This window comes from Bos indicus, chromosome 5 (genome assembly GCF_029378745.1).
Source record: "Bos indicus isolate NIAB-ARS_2022 breed Sahiwal x Tharparkar chromosome 5, NIAB-ARS_B.indTharparkar_mat_pri_1.0, whole genome shotgun sequence".
Classification (NCBI taxonomy): domain Eukaryota; kingdom Metazoa; phylum Chordata; class Mammalia; order Artiodactyla; family Bovidae; genus Bos; species Bos indicus.
Genome location: NC_091764.1, coordinates 28,576,658 through 28,599,177, shown reverse-complemented (window position 1 = coordinate 28,599,177; position 22,520 = coordinate 28,576,658). Strand labels below are relative to the sequence as shown.

At 40.8% G+C, this 22,520-nt stretch overlaps 1 protein-coding gene and 1 pseudogene across 3 annotated transcripts in view; both read right to left on the bottom strand.

The window, feature by feature from the left end:
- BIN2 (bridging integrator 2) overlaps positions 1-22,520 on the bottom strand; it is a 37,698-nt gene that overhangs the window by 8,119 nt on the left and 7,059 nt on the right. For 2 of the 3 annotated variants that reach the window (XM_070789091.1, XM_070789089.1), the window contains exons 3-9: positions 8,193-8,247; positions 7,830-7,924; positions 7,177-7,272; positions 4,397-4,504; positions 3,999-4,084; positions 2,617-2,692; positions 1,553-1,635 (exon numbers count right to left, since the gene is read on the bottom strand). In XM_070789091.1, the coding sequence (XP_070645192.1) occupies positions 1,553-1,635; positions 2,617-2,692; positions 3,999-4,084; positions 4,397-4,504; positions 7,177-7,272; positions 7,830-7,924; positions 8,193-8,247 (599 nt within the window). Of the gene's footprint in view, positions 1-1,552; positions 1,636-2,616; positions 2,693-3,998; positions 4,085-4,396; positions 4,505-7,176; positions 7,273-7,829; positions 7,925-8,192; positions 8,301-22,520 lie in introns of all 3 variants that reach the window. The other variant, XM_070789092.1, reaches the window with a different exon arrangement.
- On the bottom strand, positions 8,307-22,519 carry LOC139183090 (protein DBF4 homolog A-like; annotated as a pseudogene).

Genomic DNA, 22,520 nt, shown 5'->3' with positions numbered 1-22,520 from the left:
GTCTCTGGATCCCTAACTCTCAGCATAAAACTTTGTGCATAGAAAGAAATTACTAAAACTTAAAAGGCTTTAGAATAAGAAAGTGATCACATTATGAAGATAACAGACATGCCACATTGACACACACAGGAAGGCAAGTCATGACAGGTTAAGAAAGGGTATTTGTAATGCATATCACTAAAGGACTAATATCCAGAATATAAAAAAAAACCCACCTCATAGAAATCAATTTTTTTTTTTTTTAGAAATCAATTTTTTAAAAAAAGTAAACAATCTACATGAAAAATGTGAATAAAGGATAAACATGAAAGTCACAGAACAGGAACCTTAAAAGGTCAATAACATGAACAGATATTCAAGCTAACCAGCCATTGTGGAGATGTAATTAAAACTGCAAAAAATTCAATTTCATACCCATTTCCTTGGAAAAATTAAGAAGTCTGACAATGTCACATGTAGCTAGAATATGGAGCAATGGGGGCTTCCATGCACTGCTGGTGGGCTGTAAACTGGGACAATGGCTTTAGAGAGCAATTTGGCAATGGTAATGTCTTGTAAGGCTGAAGGCACCCAAATGTACAGATTCTATGAGTCAGCAATTCCACTCCCAGTACATCCTAAAGAAACTCTTAATAATACTCATACAAGGAGAAATGTAAAACACATTCATCGCACCATCATTTGTAATAGCATAAAACTGGAAGGCAATGTCAATGTCCACGAGCAGTTCAGATAAATAGATTGTGAACTAGCCATATAGTAATATCTATAATAGTTATGAAAAGGAAAGATCAGAGCTAACAACATGTAGCAACAAGGATAAGTAAATCTCAAAAACAATACTAAGAGAACAAAAGAATATATACAGTATAATTATATTTAAATAAAATTTTAAAACATGCAAAATAGTATTTTTGTGTATTCATATATGTGTATGATTAAAGTAAAAAAACATGTGGATAATAAATACTAAAATTTAAGACAGTGGTTACCCTTGGTGGGGGACAGGAAGAGAAAGTGAGTGGGGAAAGGACACTGGGAGATTTAATTATATATTCTTTTTTTCCTTTAAAAAGTTTTTACTTATTGATCTATTTAGTTCTGGTTGCACTCAGTCTTTGCTGCTGCACACAGGCTTTCTCTAGTTGTGCAGAAGTGGGGTCTACCCTCCGTTGTGGTTTGTGGGCTTCAGTAGTTGTGGCACGTGGGCTTACTTGCTCTGCAGCATGTGGGATCTTCCCGGACCAGGGATCGAACCTGTGTCCCCTTCATTGGCAGGCGGATTCACTGAGCCACCAGGGAATTCATTAAGTGATTTCTTAAATTTGGTGATGGGTATATGGCTATTTGTTCTACTATTTTTTATATCTTTAGTTATCATTGAAGTATTTCATAAAAGAAAAATAATTTATTTAGGGGTGTAGCACAAACAAAAAACAATATTATGTACTTGGACACAAAGGAAAGGTCAGGATTTGGGGTCAGAGATGACAGTGCTGAATGTGTTCACACAGGATAAACCAAACAGAAATGAGTCTCAGAAGCAGCTCACCTTGAGAGTCCCTTCACCACAAAGACTTTGTCGGAATGTTGCTTCTCCAGTTTGCTCATCACCTCGTAGAGATTGTGGTTCAGCTGGAGCAAGCAAGAGAAAAGATATTAGCCACGTGGGAATCTGGGACCAACAAATTCCTTCTCTCCCCAAAATAAAACCTTCCTACCCTAAATGATAAAATTCTTCATCTCTTTTGCATTAGTGTCTCAGTTGTGTCTTAATTTTTGTCGTTTCCATCAGACTGGCAGTTCTCTCAAGGCTAGGTTCTTGATATCTGATGTTGATTTGAGGCTCTAGCTTCTCTCAGGTGACCCAGGGAACACAAAGTCATTGTAATATCAACTAGACAAACCATAATTTAGCCAAGAAACTGTGGAGAGGAACATGTGTGGATATGGATGTGAATATAATTAATACTGTAACAGCAAGGTGTCTTGGAATTGCAGGACTAGAAAATACCCCATGAGGTCATGTTCCATGGCTGCCCATCACTAAGTAGGACCGGTCCTTTCCAAGACCAATGACCTGAGAAACTGAGCTATGTTTAAACACTGCCTCCACTCCCCAGCAACAGAAGACAAAGATTGCACAACTTAGTTCCCCACTTCAGCTGTCCCTTCTATAGTCCTAATCTCCTTGGTGCACCTGAAACTCATTTGGAGACCATTCAGTTGTTAATGGAGCAGCACAGTCCATCAAGTGCTGTTATTTCACCATGAGAAAAAAGTAAACATCTGTGGTGCCAATATGGATATTTAATGAGGTTATGTAAATTAAAGCGACCTTCATATTTGTTAGAAAAACCCTCCTAGGTGTCTAAATGGGCTTCTCTGGTGGCTCAGATGGTAAAGAATCTGGCTGCAATGCAGGAGACACGAGTTTAGTCTCTGGGTTGGGAAGATCCTTGGGAGAAGAGAATGGCAACCCACTTCAGTATTCTTGCCTGGAGAATTCCATGGACAGAAGAGCCTGGCAGGGTACAGCCCATGGAGTTGCAAAGAGTTGGACATGACTGAGCGACTAACACTTTCAGGTGTCTAAATTGGCCAGATGTTTCTCACCTTGCTCATTTCCCTGTAGAAGACATCCCTCAGGTTGGAAATGTTTTGGAAGATGGTCACATAACAGCCAATACGACTATCAGGAAGCAAAAGAACAAACACGTACAGGTAAGTGCTGGTAAAGGAAGTCTGTGTTGGAAGTGTAAGGTAGATGCATAAGCCAAAGCCAGCCATTGCCGGGCTCCACACAGAAAAGCACTCCATGGCCTAGACTCAGGATGTTGGGATCTGGATTCATCAGAGTCAGGACAGGAGTACACTAGACTCTCAGGAGTGGGAAGGCAGGGGAGACATGACACCAAAGTATAACAGATCTCTATGAATGAAGTTTCCCGGTGGCTCAGAGGTAAAGAATCTGCCTGCAACGCAGGAGCCACAGGAGACATGGGTTCAATCCCTGGGTTGGGAAGAGCCCCTGGGAAGGGCATGACAATCCACTCCAGTATCCTTGCCTGGAGAATCCCATGGACAGAGGAGCCTGGAGGGTTACAATCCATAGGGTTGCCAAGAGTTGGACATGACTAAAGTGACTTAGCACGTGTGAATGAAGTTATCTGATTCAGGCTCTTCAGAAACTGAAGTAGATGTGAAGGTGCTTTGAAGAATTTTAGAAGTGATGTATAAGGCCATACAGCTATAATTATAGTAAGTATTCTTTCTCAGTATGTGGTACTTGGATGTCTATGCAGCTGTATGTACATTAATGAAATTCTACTGTAAATGAACTGTGGAAGTTTACATTTAAAGCAACTATTAAATTTCAATTCTGTTTAAATTAGGAATCACATAATTAACATTTTAGAATACATGTAGTCATTATAAAGGATCCCTCATTCATAGACTAATATAAAGTGACAATATAAAATACTCTGACTACAACTGCATTAAAGTATATCTTGTACAATAAAAAGAAAATAGGATACAAATAGAACTTCTGATCAGATTCCTCTTCCAATGTGGGAAATTTATATCTAAAACATTTTTACCTACTGTGAAGCAAAATGGAAACACTCATCCCATGGTATATCTTGTATATGAATCTAGATGTTCATGAACCAAGCTTGTTTAAAACAATACACACTCAAGCATAAAACCAGATTCTCCTAGCAGGCATGATGACAGCACTTTACTTGCCAAGATCTCTCCTACCTAAGAGACATCTTGTCTTTAAACCCAGAAAAGCTGGTAGGGCAAAGAATCTCTGAATTGCAGATGAAGAAATTAAGGTCCAGAGATAAGGTGGTGAGCCTAATAACCCCCAGCAAGTTAGGAGCAGGGCTGAGGCTACATTCCATTCTTGGACCAGGGCTCTTTTCAGGAGGCAACATGTTTGGGCTGCCCAGGGCCTGGGATCCAGCCCTCTTCTGAAACTCAGTCATTACCTGTTATAAAGGACAGGCAGCTCCTCTAGTAGTTCCTGGTTCAGATCTTCAAACACAAGCTGGGCTTTGTTGAACTCTTCCTCTGCCTAGGTAGTAAGAGAGACAGACCAATTCCCCTTATTCCTGAACCCAAACCTAGAGATTGCTTCCTCTCTCTTCTGCATTTTTTCAGGGACTAGGCTTACTAGGAAACATGCCTCTCCTTCCCCAGACCTGTGTCCTCCCCAGCCTTGAGTCTGACTATCCTGAGAGCATTGGTGTCAGAGGAAACAGGATTTCCTTCAAGACAGTGGAGGCTGAATTTATCATTTCCTAAACCGAACTTGGCTCAACCACCTGCCACCACTGTGGGGAAACGGAGGGCAGGAAGGTTTTACCAGGGTTTATTTGTTTTTTACCTTGGCTGTCTTGGCCTCATCTTTCTTCTTGGCATTCTGTACCGCCTCCAGGTGATGTCGGGCACTGTCGTAGTCCACGAGCTTCCGGCCCCGCTTGGCGATTCTTTCCTAACCCAGAGTCAAGAGAGACGACCTTGATACTCACTCTTAAGTGTCCAGGATGTTGGTAACAGAGCATCAGAGAGGCAGCATTCCTGTCCTATTATCCAAGTTTATTGTACTTTCTAACAGGGTTTTGTGCTCAGGGATCTCCCTCATTATCTGGAAAGAATGGAGAATTCTCAGGGGGAGAGAGTAGAGGGCAATCCCCCAGAGCACCTGGAAGCCTGCACTCAACTGCAACATATCCTACGACCCTATTAGAAACTGGCTCAGCACCCAGAAGAAATGGCCTTGAGAAACCTACTCAATTGAAAGTCAGGAGTTTTGGGGTTTTACTCCCAACACTACCATTTATTAGCCTTGTCACCCAGGGCAAGGCATGCCTCTTTTGGAGCCTCAGTAGCCTCATCTGCCCTGTGTTGTTCTTTAGTTGCTCAGTTGTGTCTGACTTTTGTGACCCCATGGACTGTAGCCTGCCAGGCTCCTCTGTCCATAGCACTTCTCAGGCAAGAATTCTGGAGTAGGTTGCTGTTTCCTCTTCCAGGGGATCCTCCCGACCCAGGGATCAAACTCATGTCTCTTGCACTGGCAGGTGAATTCTTTACCGCTGAGGCACCAAGGACTGATTTCCTTTAGGATGGACTGGTTGGATCTCCTTGCAGTCCAAGGGATTCTCAAGAGTCTCCTCCAACACCACAATTCAAAAGCATCAATTACTTAGTGCTCAGCTTTCTTTATAGTCCAACTCTCACATCCATACATGACTACTGGAAAAACCATAGCTTTGACTAGATGGCCTTGGTTCGCAAAGTAATGTCTCTGCTTTTGAATATGCTGTTTCTTCCCAGGAGCAAGTGTCTTTTAATTTCATGGCTGCAATCACCATCTGCAGTGATTTTGGAGTCCAAAAAGATAAAGTTTGGCACTGTTTCAACTGTTTCCCCATCTATTTGCCATGAAGTGATGGGGCTGGATGCCATGATCTTAGTTCTGAACGTTGAGCTTTAAGCCAACTTTTTCACTCTCCTCTTTCACTTTCATCAAGAGGCTCTTTAGTTCTTCTTCACTTTCTGCCATAAGCATAAGAGTGATGTCATATGCATACCTGAGGTTATTGATATTTCTCCCAGCAATCTTGATTCCAGCTTGTACTTCATCCAGCTCAGCGTTTCTCATGATGTACTCTGCATATAAGTTAAATAAGCAGGGTGACAATATACAGCCTTGATGTACTCCTTTCCTGATTTGGAACCAGTCTGCTGTTCCATGTCTGGTTCTAACTGTTACTTCCTGACCTCATACAGATTTCTCAGGAGGCAGGTCAGGTGGTCTGGAATTCCCATTTCTTTAAGAATCCTAAAGGATATCAGTACTGAATATTCATTGGAAGGACTGATGCTGAAGCTGAAACTCCAATATCTTGGCCACCTGATGTGAAGAACTGACTCATTTGAAAAGACCCTGATGCTGGGAAAAGATTGAAGGCGGGTGGAAAAGGGGACAACAGAGGATGAGATGGTTGGATGGCATCACCAAATTCAATGGACATGAGTTTGGGTAAACTCCAGGAGTTGGTGATGGACAGGGAGGCCTGTCCATGGAGTTGCAGAGTCAGACATGACTGAGCGACTGAACTGAACTGAACTTAGACACCAGGGAAGCCCAGCTGCCCCACAGTGTTATTTTAAAGATCAAATACTGAATATAAAGTAGTTTGAAAATCCTAAAGCATAATAATAAAAATGGCAAACTATTATGAGCTCTGAGAGAACATCTACTCAATCTCATACCAACTACAAATTACACCAGGGAGAGGCAAACCATGGTAATGGCTTTGTCTTGTTCTCTCAACCACAGAATTTGAAAGGATCTTGTTAATGATCTGACCCAACTTCCTATTCAATTCACAAAGCTTATCTACAATATCCAAGATAAGAAGTAGTGAGACTTCTGCTTGAACAGAGAATAGACAACTCACTCTCTCTCAGTAGCTTTCATTTTTTTTGGAAAGCTTTAGCTATGAGAAATTTAAGTGAGGCTTCCTTTAATTTCTTCCTATATTAATCTAAAACCAGCACAGTGTTCAACAGAGTAGATGTTTAATAAATATGAGTTGAATGAATTAATGAATTCTAATTCTACTTTCTGGAACAGTTTAGAACAGGCTGAAGTCCTCTTTTACCTAACAGGCTTTCAAATATTTGAAGATAATTATTATGACTCCTCTAACTTTTCTCTTCTCTACAATAAACATCTTTAGTCCCACCAGCTGTTTCTCACAACAAAAAGGGATGCTCTGACCTGGATCTAATTCAAAACCAGCCCAAATCTAGTTCACTGAAATCTAAATGTAACCTTTACACTGTCTCTAACCCTTCGTGCTAACCTCTTGTGTAAACCCTCAACTTTCAATCTTTTTCCTAACCTACCCAACTTCATTCCTAACCATGGGCTCTAACTCTACTTGTACTTTTACCCAAGTGAAAGTGAAAGTCATGTCCGACTCTTGGTGACTCCCTGGACCGGAGCCTACCAGGCTCCTCTGTCCACGAAATTCTCCAGGCAAGAATACTGGAGTGGATTGCCATTCTCTTCTCCAGGGGGTCTTCCCTGGAGATTGTGTCTTCTAACTTACATGGGCCACCCATAATCCATCCTTGATGCTGTAAACTGATTACCTTAATCTCACTGAACTGGGCCACATAGTTTTCCATGGTCCTCAAAACCTGGTCAGCTAGTTTTTCTTCATAGTCTTCCCAAAGGAGATCATTATTCTGTAGGATAGAGGCAGAGGGCAGTGGTAAGGGCCCTGCGTCTCAACAGCAACTTCACTACAGGGAAATATCCCAATTCTTCCTGCAACAAACTTCCTTTGAGAGCACCAATATTTTTAGAAGAGCATTTTGAACTCTGGAGAAAAGTCAGATGAAGAAACAGCTCTTTCTCAGGGAACTGCCTTGTAAGAGACTGGACATACATTCTAGGGATTAAGAACAGTTTTGGACTCTAAAGTTTGAAGGATAGGGAAGTTTGGGAGCCAACGACTGCATAAAGTTAGTTTTCAAAACCAACCAACTGGGTTTTGTGTAGGTAAAACTTTCTAAGGTTTTCAAGAGAGGAAGAGGATAAAAAACAGAGGAATCCACAGATTAGGGAAAACTTGCTTTTACCTTCATAGTTACAGCTCCTTCCTACCACCTGTGACCGCGGCTATACAAATGAACAGTGTGAATTGGCTCCTTTGTTCTCCTGTTTGCTTGGACAGAGAAGCTGGGATGAGGCTGAGATGAGGGTAGGGTGTGGAAGACTGTAAAGCCAAGCATACTCTTACCGCCACGATGGCCTTCAGCTCCTCATGACCGTCCCACTTGCTGCTGTAGATCTCCTGCAGGGTTTCTGACACTCTCTTTGAACTTTCATGCATCACTGAAAGGAGAGAACTCAGTGCTATCATAAAGTAGTCTGACATAATGATATAGGTGACAGGCGACTCAATGGGGCTAATCCAAAAAGGGCAAACTCCATAGGTTTGGGCTATCAGTGAGGGAAGCTGGGTGGGGTTGGATAGGAAAAGCTACTCTTCCTTGGTCCACAAAGTTCCAGGGGTCAGGCACAGGCAAGTGATGAAAAGCCTGAGACCTCTTAGTAGCTGAATAAACACCATCTGGATCCCCCTGTGCCCCCTGATACTCACCTTTGACGGCACTGAGGAAGTTCTTCAGGTCCTTGTATAGCTTATGACCTTCTGCCTGAAAGGGAGAAGTGCCTCTGATGACTAAAGAGATACATCTGGAAAGATGCTCTAGGGGTCAAGGTTGAAAAGTAGGTTAAAAGCAGAAATCAGTCCTGGAATTTCTTCAAATGTTTGCAAATGTTATATATCAGCTTCTACTCTCTTTACCAAGAAGAGGTAAGTTGTCTCCTTTGGGACAAATCTTAAGTTGCGAAACTGCTCCCACTGCACTGGCACGTGTTTTTTCCTCCATTTGTTCTCCCCAGTCAACGAGACCCCCCGCCCAACAGACCCTCGGAATTTAAGGGTCCTGTGTGACGCTATCTATGTGACCCTCTGGCTGACTCCATCTTCTCTGGGTAGAGAAACTGCTACCATTTTCTGCAGACACCAGGCTCCCTTCTTTCTTTGTACTCTGACACAGGCCATTGCTGTCCTTCCCTGCACTTCCTATTTTCTTTTGGTATTTATGTTTTAATCAACAACACTCTTTACCAGATGTAATTATATGTAAGTCTTATGAAAATTTAGGTTCACTGTCATGAGACTAAATTGTGTCATCTCCAGGAAGACTCTGACCAATGTACGTGCGTGTGCGCTCAGTCACTCAGTCGTGTCCGACTCTTTGCAACCTCATGGACTGTAGCCCAGCAGGCTCTTCTGTCCATGGGATTTCCCAGGCAAGAATATTGGAGTGGGCTGCCATTTCCTTCTCCAGGGGATCTTCCCTACCCAGAGATCAAACTCGCATCTCATACACCTCTGCACTGGCAGGTAGACTGTTTACCACTGACCAATGTATAGTTTTTTTTTTTTTAATTAATTTTTATTGGAGTAAGGTTGATTTACAAGGTTGTGTTTGCACTTCATTTTTTAATAGCTCTCGTAGAACTTCTGCCCACTGGTCCTCGGCTGGCCTTCTGTATTCAGAGCAGACTAGTCTCTCTTGCACACAGCTTTGAAGACATATTTCACAAGGTCTTCTTTTTCATTGGCCTCCTCAATTGTTCCTTATGGTGTTGTCTAAGACCCATTACATCTGGACTCCTTCCTCTGTGTGAATTCTAGTTTCTAGGAGTCGAGTGAGGAGGAGTTTTGACCCCAGGCCATCAGCCTCTTGGAGACTGACACTCCCAACGTTTGGAGTGTGGGACTGGACGGACAGCCCACGTCAAGGGTATCCAACGGGGCCAGGCCTGCAGACCCGTGCAGTGATCCTCCATTCAGATGATCTGAGCTAAGAGGCATTTTGCCATACATCATAAAAATACTTGTGAACATGTTTGCTTGTTTTATTCGCTTATGTTCATTATAAGTAGGCTGTTGAGTATACCAAGAGTATAAGAAATTTATGAGAAAAAAAGCTGAAAACTCACAAAATTCTATCTCATAATTTAAAAGTTTAAACTGTGGAACTGTTTGTGGGAAAAATCATTATTACTTAATTTCAGCCACAGAAAAACTAGGTCTACTTGGTCAAGTAAACAAAGGAAGTTAGATGATTATCATCCATCTTCTTGCCTCCAGAGCTCACCTCTAAGCCAGTTCAAACTCCTGACCATACCTCAGGCTAAAAGTCTTTTTCAAGGGGCTGCATGCCAGGGCTCAAAGGACACAAAGACACAGATAGTCTCAAGGGAATCTGAGGCGCCATCAGACGGGTGGGAGAAGAACTGGGATCGCATGCGTGGCACAGCAAACAAAGATCAAGGGAATATCCTGACAGAAGAAGGGTAAGATGCAACAGAGAGGTTAGAATGCATGAAGAATCAGTAAATCACTGAACCTGGTAACTGGAGGTCACAGGTGACCTTGAGAAAGCGCTTTTAATAGCGTGATAGAGACAGATTCAGTTAACAAAGTTCAGAAACAGCATTCACCAGGAAAGATTTCTCACTTCCTCTTTGCTTTGTCATTCACAGAAAAAAAGTTTAAACAGTCTAAGATGTACATAATATGTTTTAAACATGGATATGGTAGGTGGGTATAACTTTGAGAGTTTGAAAATATGATAACCATGCTTTGAAAGAGTTTGGGGGATTATATAAGTTCACAAGGATTTTAATTTCTTTTTTGAAAGGAAACAACAGGGACTCAACTTTTTCCTTCACCATGAAGATTTGGTCTCCACAATACAAATGTGAGTAATAAAAACTGTTAAAACTATCTTGCATAATTTCTACAAATGAAATTCTTAATTTTTTATCCCATTAGATATTATATGGCCTGAAAAACCAGATCAGTAATCAAGGCTACCATGTATGATGATGCAGGTTATATGTACACTATTCAAAACTAAGGGTACTATATATACCATTGTCCTTAAGACGGGAAGGCTTTTACCCTCCACTGCACCTCACAAAAGCCCAACTCCATTTCTGTGTTTTAGATCAAGTGTCTTGGTCAAAGTTCTTCCTGTATGCTCCTGCTCTTTCCTTTGGGGAGATGAAGAGAGAGACAGATAGACAGAGTGAGTGTGTACGGTGGTGGTAGTGGGCGCTAGAGACGTGGGACAGGACCAGCGTCATTTTGTTTCTTTGACCTGAAATAATATCTGCAGGCTGAATAATCCCAGCATCTTTTTTCTCTCCAGACAGATGGGGCTCTGACAGTCTTAGCCTCCCACTTGTCTGGAAGTCAAAAACTTGTTTCTGCCACCAACTAGCAAGTTATTCTACTTCTCTTTAATTTCCTCATCTATAAATATCAACTAAGCCTAGCTCTAAATGTTAATTCTGGCTCTAAATATAATTTTATCACTTCTCTCTCAGTTCAGTTCAATTGCTCAGTCATGTCCAACTCTTTGCGACCCCATGGACTGCAGCATGCCAGGCCTCCCTGTCCATCACCAAATCCCGGAGTTTACTCAAACTCATGTCCATTGAGTCGGTGATGCCATCCAACCACCTCATCCTCTGTCGTCCCCTTCTCCTCCTGCCTTCAATCTTTCCCAGCCTCTAAATCTTTGCAAAATTCTTGATGGCATCATAAAGAGTCTGAGTTCACCCTTCCCATCCCTTAAACAAACAGTCCCTGCCCTCAGTTAATGAATCACTCTGGAAGCTTGTGCTAAGCACTCAGGTAGACAGAGCTGTGTCCTAACAGACTGGGGTTCTGAGGATGGAGAAGTCCATCCTGGGGTTCCCAACTTGCTAGAGAAAAACGGACTCAGAGAAACACAAACACTCAGCAAAATAAGAGCATCACCAATCCTGAGCAAGTGTTGACAGTTCTTGATCTAACAGAGGTCCAGGAGGGGAAGATGAAGCTTTAAATTTATGTATTTGTTTTTGGCTGGGTCTTCGCTGCTGTGTGTGGGCTTCCTCTAGTTGTGATGAGCAGGGACTCCTCTCTGCTTGTGTTGCTCAGGCTTCTCAATGCAGTGGCTTCTCTTCTTGTGGAACATGGGCTCTAGGCATGTGGGCTCAGTAGTTGTGGTGCACGGGCTTAGTTGCCCGGCAACATGTGGGATCTTCCTGGATCAGGAATCAAACCTGGGTCCCCTGCATTGGCAGGTGGATTCTTAATTTTTGGACCACCAGGGAAGTCCCTAGATGTGATTTTAAAGGCAATGAATTGGAAGCAGCTGTCACTACCAGAAATAAGAGATGAAAATGCTGCTTGAGGAAAATAATTCTTCCTATATAATACATTTTGAGGAAAGGGAAAGGGGGAAATAAGCAGAATCCTCAAAGAAAAATTACTTATGAAAATTTGATTAAGCACCTTGGCAAGTGTCAAAGCCTTGAAATCTGGCTGGGTAGTTTGGGAGTAATATTTATTTATTAAGTTCACCTATAAACTGGTTGCACGTGAAAGGTAGGGCACATGACCAGCTGGTCCAACTTCTGGAAAACGTCACTCACTTTCAATTTCCGTGAAAGTGAAAGTCGCTTAGTTGTGTCCGACTCTTTGCAACCCCATGGACTATATACACTCCATGGAATTCTCCAGGCCAGAATACTGGAGTAGGTAGCCTTTCCCTTCTGCAGGGGATCTTCCCAACCTAGGGACTGAACCCAGGTCTCCCGCATTGCAGGCAGATTCTTTACCAGCTGAGCTATCAGGGAAGCCCAACTGCCTTAATCTTGTCCTTCTTCTTCCTGTTCATTTTAGACACCCAAGTCCAGCTTCAGACCCAACTGTATATTCACTGTTTTTCTCCCTAAACTGTGAAAGCCTTGAGAACAAGGGTGCTGTATTGTTTGTATGTAGCAAGTACCTATGAAATGGTTGTTAATTAAACTTTCCAAGCATATTCAAACACCAGTTACTGTAGGTACATCATTCTCTCAGGAGAAATGTTTTCCCTTATTTCTAACCTAACTCCATTTCATCTCTCAAATGTATTTCCTCGCTCAAGTGACAGTTAGTTGGTGGGCTCACACAGGGAATACTGAGGGGGTTGTCCCTTCTGATCCTCTTATTCTTCTTGATGGCTCTTCCTTCATCTCCTACCTTTTCTATCCACACACCTGCCATTCCAGGTCCACCCTAAAAGGCAGAGAAAGAACTGAGGGCCATATGAGCCAAGAGCCAGAAACCTTTCAAAGTATGCTTCCAAACTTGGAGTTGGAAGCAGAACAGCAGCTGGAGTTGAGAAGAGGCCCAGGGAGGCCTCCACGTGAGGTATGGGGAAAAAAGCAAAGGTTTTAGGTTTGAATCCTAGCTCTGCAGTTCTTAGTTACGTTACCTTGATTAAACTACTTCCCTCTCAATCAGATCCTATTTCCCGTTGATGGAGTTAGACTAGATTCAGTTCAGTTTGGTTCAGTTCAGTCGCTCAGTCGTGTCCGACTCTTTGCGACCCCATGAATCACAGCACTCCAGGCCTCCCTGTCCATTACCAACTCCCGGAGTTCACTCAGACTCACGTCCATCGAGTCGGTGATGCCATCCAGCCATCTCATCCTCTGTTGTCCCCTTCTCCTCCTGCCCCCAATCCCTCCCAGCATCAGAGTCTTTTCCAGTGAGTCAACTCTTCGCATGAGGTGGCCAAAGTACTGGAGTTTCAGCTTCCGCATCATTCCTTCCAAAGAAATCCCAGGGCTGATCTCCTTCAGAATGGACTGGTTGGATCTCCTTGCAGTCCAAGGGATTCTCAAGAGTCTTCTCCAACACCACAGTTCAAAAGCATCAATTCTTCGGTGCTCAGCTTTCTTCATAGTCCATCTCTCACATCCATACATGACCACAGGAAAAACCATAGCCTTGACTAGACAGACCTTAGTTGGCAAAGTAATGTTTCTGCTTTTCAATATGCTATCTAGGTTGGTCATAACTTTTCTTCCAAGGAGTAAGTGTCTTTTAATTTCATGGCTGCAGTCACCATCTGCAGTAATTTTGGAGCCCCCCAAAATAAAGTCTGTCACTGTTTCCACTGTTTCCCCATCTATTTCCCATGAAGTGATGGGACCAGATGCCATGATCTTAGTTTTCTGAATGCTGAGCTTTAAGCCAACTTTTTCACTCTCCTCTTTCACTTTCATCAAGAGGCTTTTTAGTTCTTCTTCACTTTCTGCCATAAGGGTGGTGTCATCTGCATATCTGAGGTTATTGATATTTCTCCCAGCAACCTTGATTCCAGCTTGTGCTTCTTCCAGCCCAGCGTTTCTCATGATGTACCCTGCATATAAGTTAAATAAGCAGGGTGACAATATACAGCCTTGACATACTCCTTTTCCTATTTGGAACCAGTCTGTTGTTCCATGTCCAGTTCTAACTGTTGCTTCCTGACCTGCATACACGTTTCTCAAGAGGCAGGTCAGGTGGTCTGGTATTCCCATCTCTTTCAGAATTTTCCACAGTTTATTGTGATCCACACAGTCAAAGGCTTTGGCACAGTCAATAAAGCAGAAGTAGATGTTTTTCTGGAACTCTCTTGCTTTTTCAATGATCCAGCAGATGTTGGCAATTTGATCTCTGGTTCCTCTGTCTTTTCTAAAACCAGCTTGAACATCTGGAAGTTCACGGTTCACGTACTGCTGAAGCCTGGCTTGGAGAATTTTGTGCATTACTTTACTAGCGTGTGAGATGACTGCAATTGTGTGATAGTTTGAACATTCTTTTGCATTGCCATTCCTTAGGATTGAAATGAAAACTGATCGTTTCCAGTCTTGTGGCCAAAATCTAGTCCTGTGACTAGACTGGTGGTGGCCAAAAGCTGTTCTCCCACTGCTACGTCATAATCACTTAGGAAGCTTAATGTAAAACAGATACTCTAGTTAATGATCATCTATGGCTGTTAATATCACACAAAAAAGGAGACAATCACACACCATGTGTCTCCCATGGAAGAATGTAACACCTATAATAACAAGTATTCTTGCTTCCAAAACAAACAAAAACAAAAATCTGAATCTCATCAAGTCTCTAAATCTATTAATTTACAGAAAATACAAGAGAGAGAGTAACATGTTAAACAGTATCAGATTCAATCAGCAAAATTTAGAAACTGCAGGAAAAACAACCTAGTATCATCCATAAATAAACTGCAAAAAGGAGAGATAAGAAACGTACAGATTAAGAGATTTATTAAATATGTTAACAAATTGCTGATTTAAACAAATTATTTATTTTAATATAAATTTATTTATTTTAATTGGAGGTTAATTACTTTACAATACTGTATTGGTTTTGCCATACATCAACATGAATCCGCCACGGGTATAGTTTTAAAAAGTGACACAAATCGAGGAGTGTGAACACTGCATATTTTATGATATTAAGAAATTACTGCTATTTTTTTAGATATATTTAAGATACTGATAAAATATGTTTTAAGCCAGATACTTAACCCGAAATATCTTGAAAGATATTTGTATTCTAAAGTGAAAAAGGCAAGTTATAAAACCATATGAATGGAATAATAACACTTTTGTAAACCTATTATATGTTGTGGATATATTTAGAGATCATACACATACACAGCAAAGTAATTTTAAGTATAAAAAAACAGTAGTTGTAGCATGAGACGATGTGAAACCATTATTTTTTAATTTTTTTTCTTAATATACTTTTTTTTTGGCCATGTGGTTTGTGGGATTTTTAGTTCCCCAACTAGGGCTTGAACCTGGGCCTTTGACTCTGAGAACACTGGACCATCACAGGATTTCCTCTTGATATTTATAATTTAAAATCTCAAAAAAAATTTTAAAAACTCATTGTTAAAAAAAAAAAAACAAACTCATTGCTGTATTGAGTAAATGTTTTATAAAAAAAATATTTTTAGGTGTGATAATGATTTTGTGGTGAAATTTTAAGAGTCCTTATCTTTAGAGACTGATAATAACATTTTTACAGATAAAATATCTAGAATTTGCTTCATAATGATCAATGATAGGGAAAGTGGGTAGAGATACAGATGAAACAAGATTTTATCTGTATCAAGATGAAACAAGAAACAGGTTTTTCTTAGTATATATCTGAAATCTTCCATTAAAAAAAGTTTAAAAATACAAATTCCCAAGCTCTACTACTGAATATGTTGTATTTAAAAACATTTCTCAAATGATTCTGACACAGTCAACTACTTTATTATAGCTAATATGCTTTTAAATTAATTTTAAAGAATTGTTTTCCATATAATTCAGTTAACTGATATAAGACAATAAAGAATTTGACTGGTCTTTGGCTCTGGTTTCTGAGAAGTAACTTCTAAATTCTTGGGATTTTCCAAGTTACTTACAAGATATTCATGGTGGATCTCTCAGATCATACCTGAGTTTATGCTAAATAAATGACTCAGGATGGTGGCTAGTCAGGCCAGAAATGTGAACCATGTGATTAGGGGGTTGGGGCTTTCAGATAGGTGATATAAGCATGACCTCCAGGGGAAAGGAGAGGAGGGAAGTTAGAGATCAAGTTCAATCACATGGCCTATGATTCACTATGTAATGAAATCACAATAAAAAATCTAGACATCTAAAGTTTAGGTAAGCTTCCCTGGTTGGTGGCTTCCCTGGTGGCTCAGACGGTAAAGCGTCTGCCCGAAATGCGGGAGACCTGGGTTCAATTCCTGGGTCGGGAAGATCCCCTGGAGAAGGAAATGGCAATTCTACTCCAGCATTCTTGCCTGGAAAATCCCATGGACGGAGGAGCCTGATAGACTACAGTCCACGGGGTCACAAAGAGTTGGACACGACTGAGCGACTTCACTTTCCCTGGTTGGTAGTCCTATAACAACATGCTGGGGAAGTAACATGTCTTGAGAATGTAGAAGCTTCATGCTTGGGACCATCCCAGACCTCCCCTTGTGTATCTCTTCATTTGGCTGGTCCTGATTTGTATCCTTTATAATAAAACTGTAAGTAGAGCACTTTCCTGAGTTCTGTGAGTCATTCTAGTGAATTATGGAAGCTGAGTGGCCAGTCAGTTCAGTCGCTCAGTCATGTCCAAGTCTTTGACCCCATGGACAGTAGCATGCCAGGCTTCCCTGTCCATCGCCAACTACTGGAGCTTACTCAAACTCATGTGCATTGAGTCAGTGATGCCATCCAACCATCTCATCCTCTGTCGTCCCCTTCTCCTCCCGCCTTCAATCTTTCCCAGCATCAGGGTCTTTTCAAATGAATCCGCTCTTCCCATCAGGTGGCCAAAGTACTGGAGTTTCAGTTTCAACATCAGTCCTTCCAATGAATATTCAGGACTGATCTCCTTTAGGATGGACTGGTTGGATCTCCTCGAAGTCCAAGGGATTCTCAAGAGTCTTCTCCAACACCACAGTTCAAAAGCATCAATTCTTCGGCACTCAGCTTTCTTTATAGTCCAACTCTCATATCCATACATGACTACTGGAAAAAACCATAGCTTTGACTAGATGGACCTTTCTTGGCAAAGTAATGTCTCTGCTTTTGAATTTGCTGTCTAGGTTGGTTATAGATTTTCTTCTAAGGAGCAAGTGTCTTTTAATTTCATGGCTGCAGTCACCATCTGCAGTGATTTTGGAGCCCAAAAAAATAAAGTCAGCTACTGTTTCCATTATTTCCCCATCTATCTGCCATGAAGTGATGGGACTGGATGCCATGATCTTAGTTTACTGAACGTTGAGTTTTAAGTCAACTTTTTCACTCTCCACTTTCACTTTCATCAAGAGGCTCTTTAGTTGTTCTTCACTTTCTGCCATAAGGGTGGTGTCATCTGCATATCTGATGTTACTATATTTCTCCCAGCAATCTTGATTCCAGCTTGTGCTTCATCCAGCATGGCATTTTGCATAATATACTCTGCATATAAATTAAGTAAGCAGGGTGACAATATATAGCCTTGACCTACTTTCCTGATTTGGAACCAGTCTGTTCTTTAATGTCCAGTTCTAACTGTTGCTTCTTGACCTGCATACAGATTTCTCAGGAGGCAGATCAAGTGGTCTGGAATTCTCATCTCTTCAAGAATTTTCCATAGTTTGTTGTGATCCACACAGTCAAAGGCTTTGGCATAGTCAATAAAGCAGAAGTAGATGTTTTTCTGGAACTCTCTTGCTTTTTTCAATGATCCAATGGATGTTGGCAATTTGATCTCTGGTTCCTCTGCCTTTTCTAAATTCAGCTTGAACATTTGGAAGTTCACAGTTCATGTACTGTTGAAGCCTGGCTTGGAGAATTTTGAGCATTATTTTGCTAGAGTGTGAGATGAGTGCAATTGTGCAGTAGTTTGAACATTCTTTGGCATTGCCTTTCTTCGGGGTTGGAATGAAAATTGACCTTTTCCAGTCTTGTGGACACTGCTGAGTTTTCCAAATTTGCGGGTATATTGAGTGCAGCACTTTCACAACATCATCTTTTAGGTTCTGAAATAGCTCAATTGGAATTCCATCACTTCCACTAGCTCTGTTTGTAGAGATGCTTCCTAAGGCCCACTTGACTTCATATTCCAGGATGTCATGGTTATCTGGGTCATGAAGATTTTTTTTGTATAGTTCTTCTGTGTATTCTTGCCACGTCTTCTTAATATCTTCTGCCTCTGTTAGGTCCATACCATTTCCGTCCTTAATTGTGCCTATCTTTGCATGAAATGTTCCTTTGGTATCTCTAATTTTCTTGAAGAGATCTCTAGTCTTTCCCATTCTATTGCCTTCCTCTATTTCTTTGCACTGATCACTGAGGAAGGCTTTCTTATCTCTCCTTGCTATTCTTTGGAATTCTGCATTCAAATGGGTATATCTTTCCTTTTCTCCTTTGCCTTGAGCTTCTCTTTTCTCAGCTAGTTTTAAGGCCTCCCCAGACAACCATTTTGCTTTTTCACATTTCTTTTTCTAGGGGATGGTCTTGATCACTGCCTCCTGTACAATGTCACGAACCTCCGTCCATAATTCTTCAGGCACTCTACCAGATCTAATCCCTAGAATCTATTTGTCACTTCCACTGTATAATAGTAAGGGATTTGATTTAGGTCATACCTGAATGGCCTAGTGGTTTTCCCTACTTTCTTCAACTTCAGTCTGAATTTGGCAATAAGGAGTTCATGATCTGAGGCACAGTCAGCTCCCAGTCTTGTTTTTGCTGACTGTATAGAGCTTCTCCATCTTTGGCTGCAAAGAATATAATCCGTCTAATTTTGGTATTGACCATCTGGTAATGTACATGTGTAGAGTCTTCTCTTCTTATGTTGGAAGAGGGTGTTTGCTATGACCAGTGCGTTCTCTTGGCAAAACTCTGTTAGCCTTTGCTCTGCTTCATTTTGTACTCCGAGGCCAAATTTGCCTGTTACTCCAGGTATTTCTTGACTTCCTACTTTTGCATTCCAGTCCCCTATAATGAAAAGGATATCTTTTTTTTGGTGTTAGTTCTAGAAGGTCTTACAGTTCTTTACAGAACCGTTCAACTTTAGCTTCTTCAGCATCACTGGTTGGGGCACAGACTTGGATTACTGTAATATTGAATGGTTTGCCTTGGAAATGAACAGAGAGTGGCCGGTAAGTACCCCCAAATTTGTAACCAGTTGGTCAAAAATTTAAGTGGCCTGGGAACTCTGGAGCTTTGTGGCTGGTGTCTGAAATGAGGTAGTTTGGTGAGGAACTATGCCCTCAACCTGTAATGTTTGGACTAACTCTGGGTATTTAGTGTCAGAATTGCATTGCAATTGGATATTCATTTAAGTTAATAATCCTTCTATTATAAAGAGAAGATCACACGCTCCAGGACTGATGTCAGAATTAAATGAGATAAATTTGAGGCCTGGTACACAGAGATAGAAAGTCAATATTTCATAGAAGAATAAATCTCTGTACACACTTCTTTTTCTATCTCCTTTTTAATAAGATGAACCACAAATTTATTCTATAATTTTTCTATAATAGGTATTCAATTCTGCAGAAAAATGCAAACAAAATATTGGTACTATTTACATTTGGTTCTATAAACAAACTTGGGGGGAGAAAGAAAACCTTAAGAATTTTTATACAAATTTATAAAAATTTCAAGAATTTGGTTTTCATCATTTCTGAAAGCTATTTATTTTTTTAAGTCTAAAAGCCACTAAATATAGAGGTTGAAAGAGAAGAGAAAAACACCGACAACAGATTATTTGAATTTCCCTCTTCCCAAATATCTAAAATATCACATATACCATTGTTTTCAGTGTAACCTGTGTAACCTAAAAATTCTGACTTCTCTTCACTAGTCTGAAATAAGTTCAGTAGAGATTGTACTGTTGTTGTTCAGTCACTAAATCGTGTCTTGATTCATTGCAACCCCATGGACTGCAGCAAGCCAGGCTCCTCTGTCCTCCACTATTTCCCAGAGCTTGCTCAAATTCATGAGATTGTATTTGTAAACTACAAATTCTGTTTTCTTCTTGCATAGTAAGAAGTTTAGTATCCTTATAAAACTCTGCATTTTGTTCCAGATTTTTAAAAAAATTTCTTCCGTATAATATTTTCACTCTACAGTGGATTTTACCAGATGGTAAGCTCCCTGTATTCTTGACATCACATTCACTGGATTCCTAGAACTTTGGGATGGAGCCTTTGCCTGAAATGTTAGGTGCTCCTCTGAACTAAGGTGTCGCTGGTGGTAAAGAAAAGAAAGAAAGAGAGAAAGTGAAGTCGCTCAGTTTTGTCTGACTCTCTGTAATCCCATGGACTGTAGCCTACCAGGCTCCTCCATCCATGAAATTTTCCAGAGACAAGAGTAGTACTGGAGTGGGTTGCCATTTCCTTCTCCAGGGGATCTTCCTGACTCAGGAATCAAACCCGAACCTACCTCATAATGCAGGAGACCTAAGAAATGTAGGTTCAATCCCTGGGTCAAGAAGCTCTCCTAGAGAAGTAAATGGCAATTCACTACAGTATTCTTGTCTGGAGAATCCCACGGACAAAGGAGCTTGGTGGGCTATGTCCATAGGGTCGCAAAGAGTCAGACACAACTGAGCACATATCCCTGAACTATTTACTGATAACAAATAAGAATCTCGACCAAATACAGAATGAAGGTCCTTTTCCTTCAGATCCTACGCTGGGAAGTACACAGCATCTAACTTTTGTTTTGGCTGAAATGCAGTTTTTTCCATATTGAATTAGAAACTTGTATACATGTGTGTATCCTACACAGACAGTGATCTACCCTTAGTTCTTCATTTTCATGCATAATTAATTTCCATTCAGAAATGCCAGAATGCATTTTTGTTCATTTTTATGTGACAGTAGATATGTAAAATTTTATGTCATTTTCATAAATGGAAACTTTATTAGATGTTTTCTCATCAAGTCCTTTCAATTTAATAGAAGAAGGGTAGAGAAACACATTCTGAAAAAAACTCAAAGTTCTGTTTGGTTATTAGGTTTCTTTACATAAGTAACTCTGGTCAAGCACCTGTACATTATTTTCCCTGATGTCTTTCTGACGCCTATGTTGCAGTTCCAGCTTTTCTTTATATTCAGACTTTCTGGGGACATTTGCACAGTTTTTATAGTCAAAACTTAGATACAATATCATCAAAACTTGATAGTGATTACTCTGGGCAAAGTTTCTGTGTTGTTCACTTACAAGATGTGCCTCATGTCATTTACCCCTATAAAAGGCTTTTTGAGTCTCCTTGTTCTTGTTTTTTGTGGGCCAGTTTCTACTCTTTTCCCTACATCTCTTATAGAAGTTCTTGATTTCTTGAGTAAATACTTTGTTTTTTTCCTTTTGTTCCATGTAGTATCTTATGTCATCAGTATGAAGAATTTTTACTCCCCATGATTTGAAGGAATAAAATCAGTCATTACTAGTTTTTTCAACTACTAAAAGGAGAAATCTGTACTTTTTCTTTGAAGTTAGGTAACTGAAATCTTTACTGAGAAATTCTTCAACTCACTCTCCCAGAGCTTGTCCTTTTGCAGTTTTTCAGATATAGTGACAGAAGGTAAGTCAGTGTAAAATACTTTTCCCCACTTTTCTGGTTTGTTATCAGTTTTCAGAGAATTCAAAAATGGTTGTTCTTTTTTTCATTTTTGACCTGGACTCCACCCTGGAAATGCGAATTGCTATGGATCTTCATGGCTCTTCAGTCACCTGGCACTCACATGCTGGGTCTGGAGAAGGTGTCACATCCAGCAGCTCTGGAAGCACGGCTCCCCAAGGCCCGATGACTGGCCAGGTGCCTCTCCCCATCCATAGGCCACCAAGTGTTACCCACTTTCTCTTTTTTTTTTAACATTACTATATACGAATTATATTTTTTCTTGTTCTAATCATATATGCACTATAGAATTTTCAGAGTTGGTTGCAGTGCCTTCTTTTCCATTTCTTAATGTAAGTTTTCTTCTTTTTTTTTTAATGTAAGTTTTCTACATAAAATTACCCATAGCATCCAGTGAAGACAGATGCAACAGTGAGAGCAGGAGTTTTGCTGGTGAGAATGACAGGTAAAAGATGAAGGTATTATTTTAGAATAAAAGGCTTTGGTGAGGTAGATGTAATGGACAAAGAGGCAACAAGATACGGGGCCACTGTGATGAGAAGATGCTAGGGTAGAAGAGAGGCAGCCTGAGGAAAAGAATATGCCAGAAACTGAAGTGGAAGGCACTTGTTTTGCTTTTTGTCCAAGGACCTGGTGATGTCACTATACCCATCACCATGAGAAAAAAACACTCTCTGTCCCTTACGAACCAGGGTGAGCAGGAACAGGAAAGGTAATTTTCTGTGGTTCCCAGGGGAAGAATAAGCAGCAGGTAGGTCACCCTGTGGCCCTGACTCCTGGGGCTAGATGGGTTAGAAGGGATGCTTGCTGATCTGCAGAACCTGCTGTTGTTCTGCCACTCAGCCCTCACGTCTTCGTTCTTCCTCCAAGCTTCCCTTTCCCATCCAG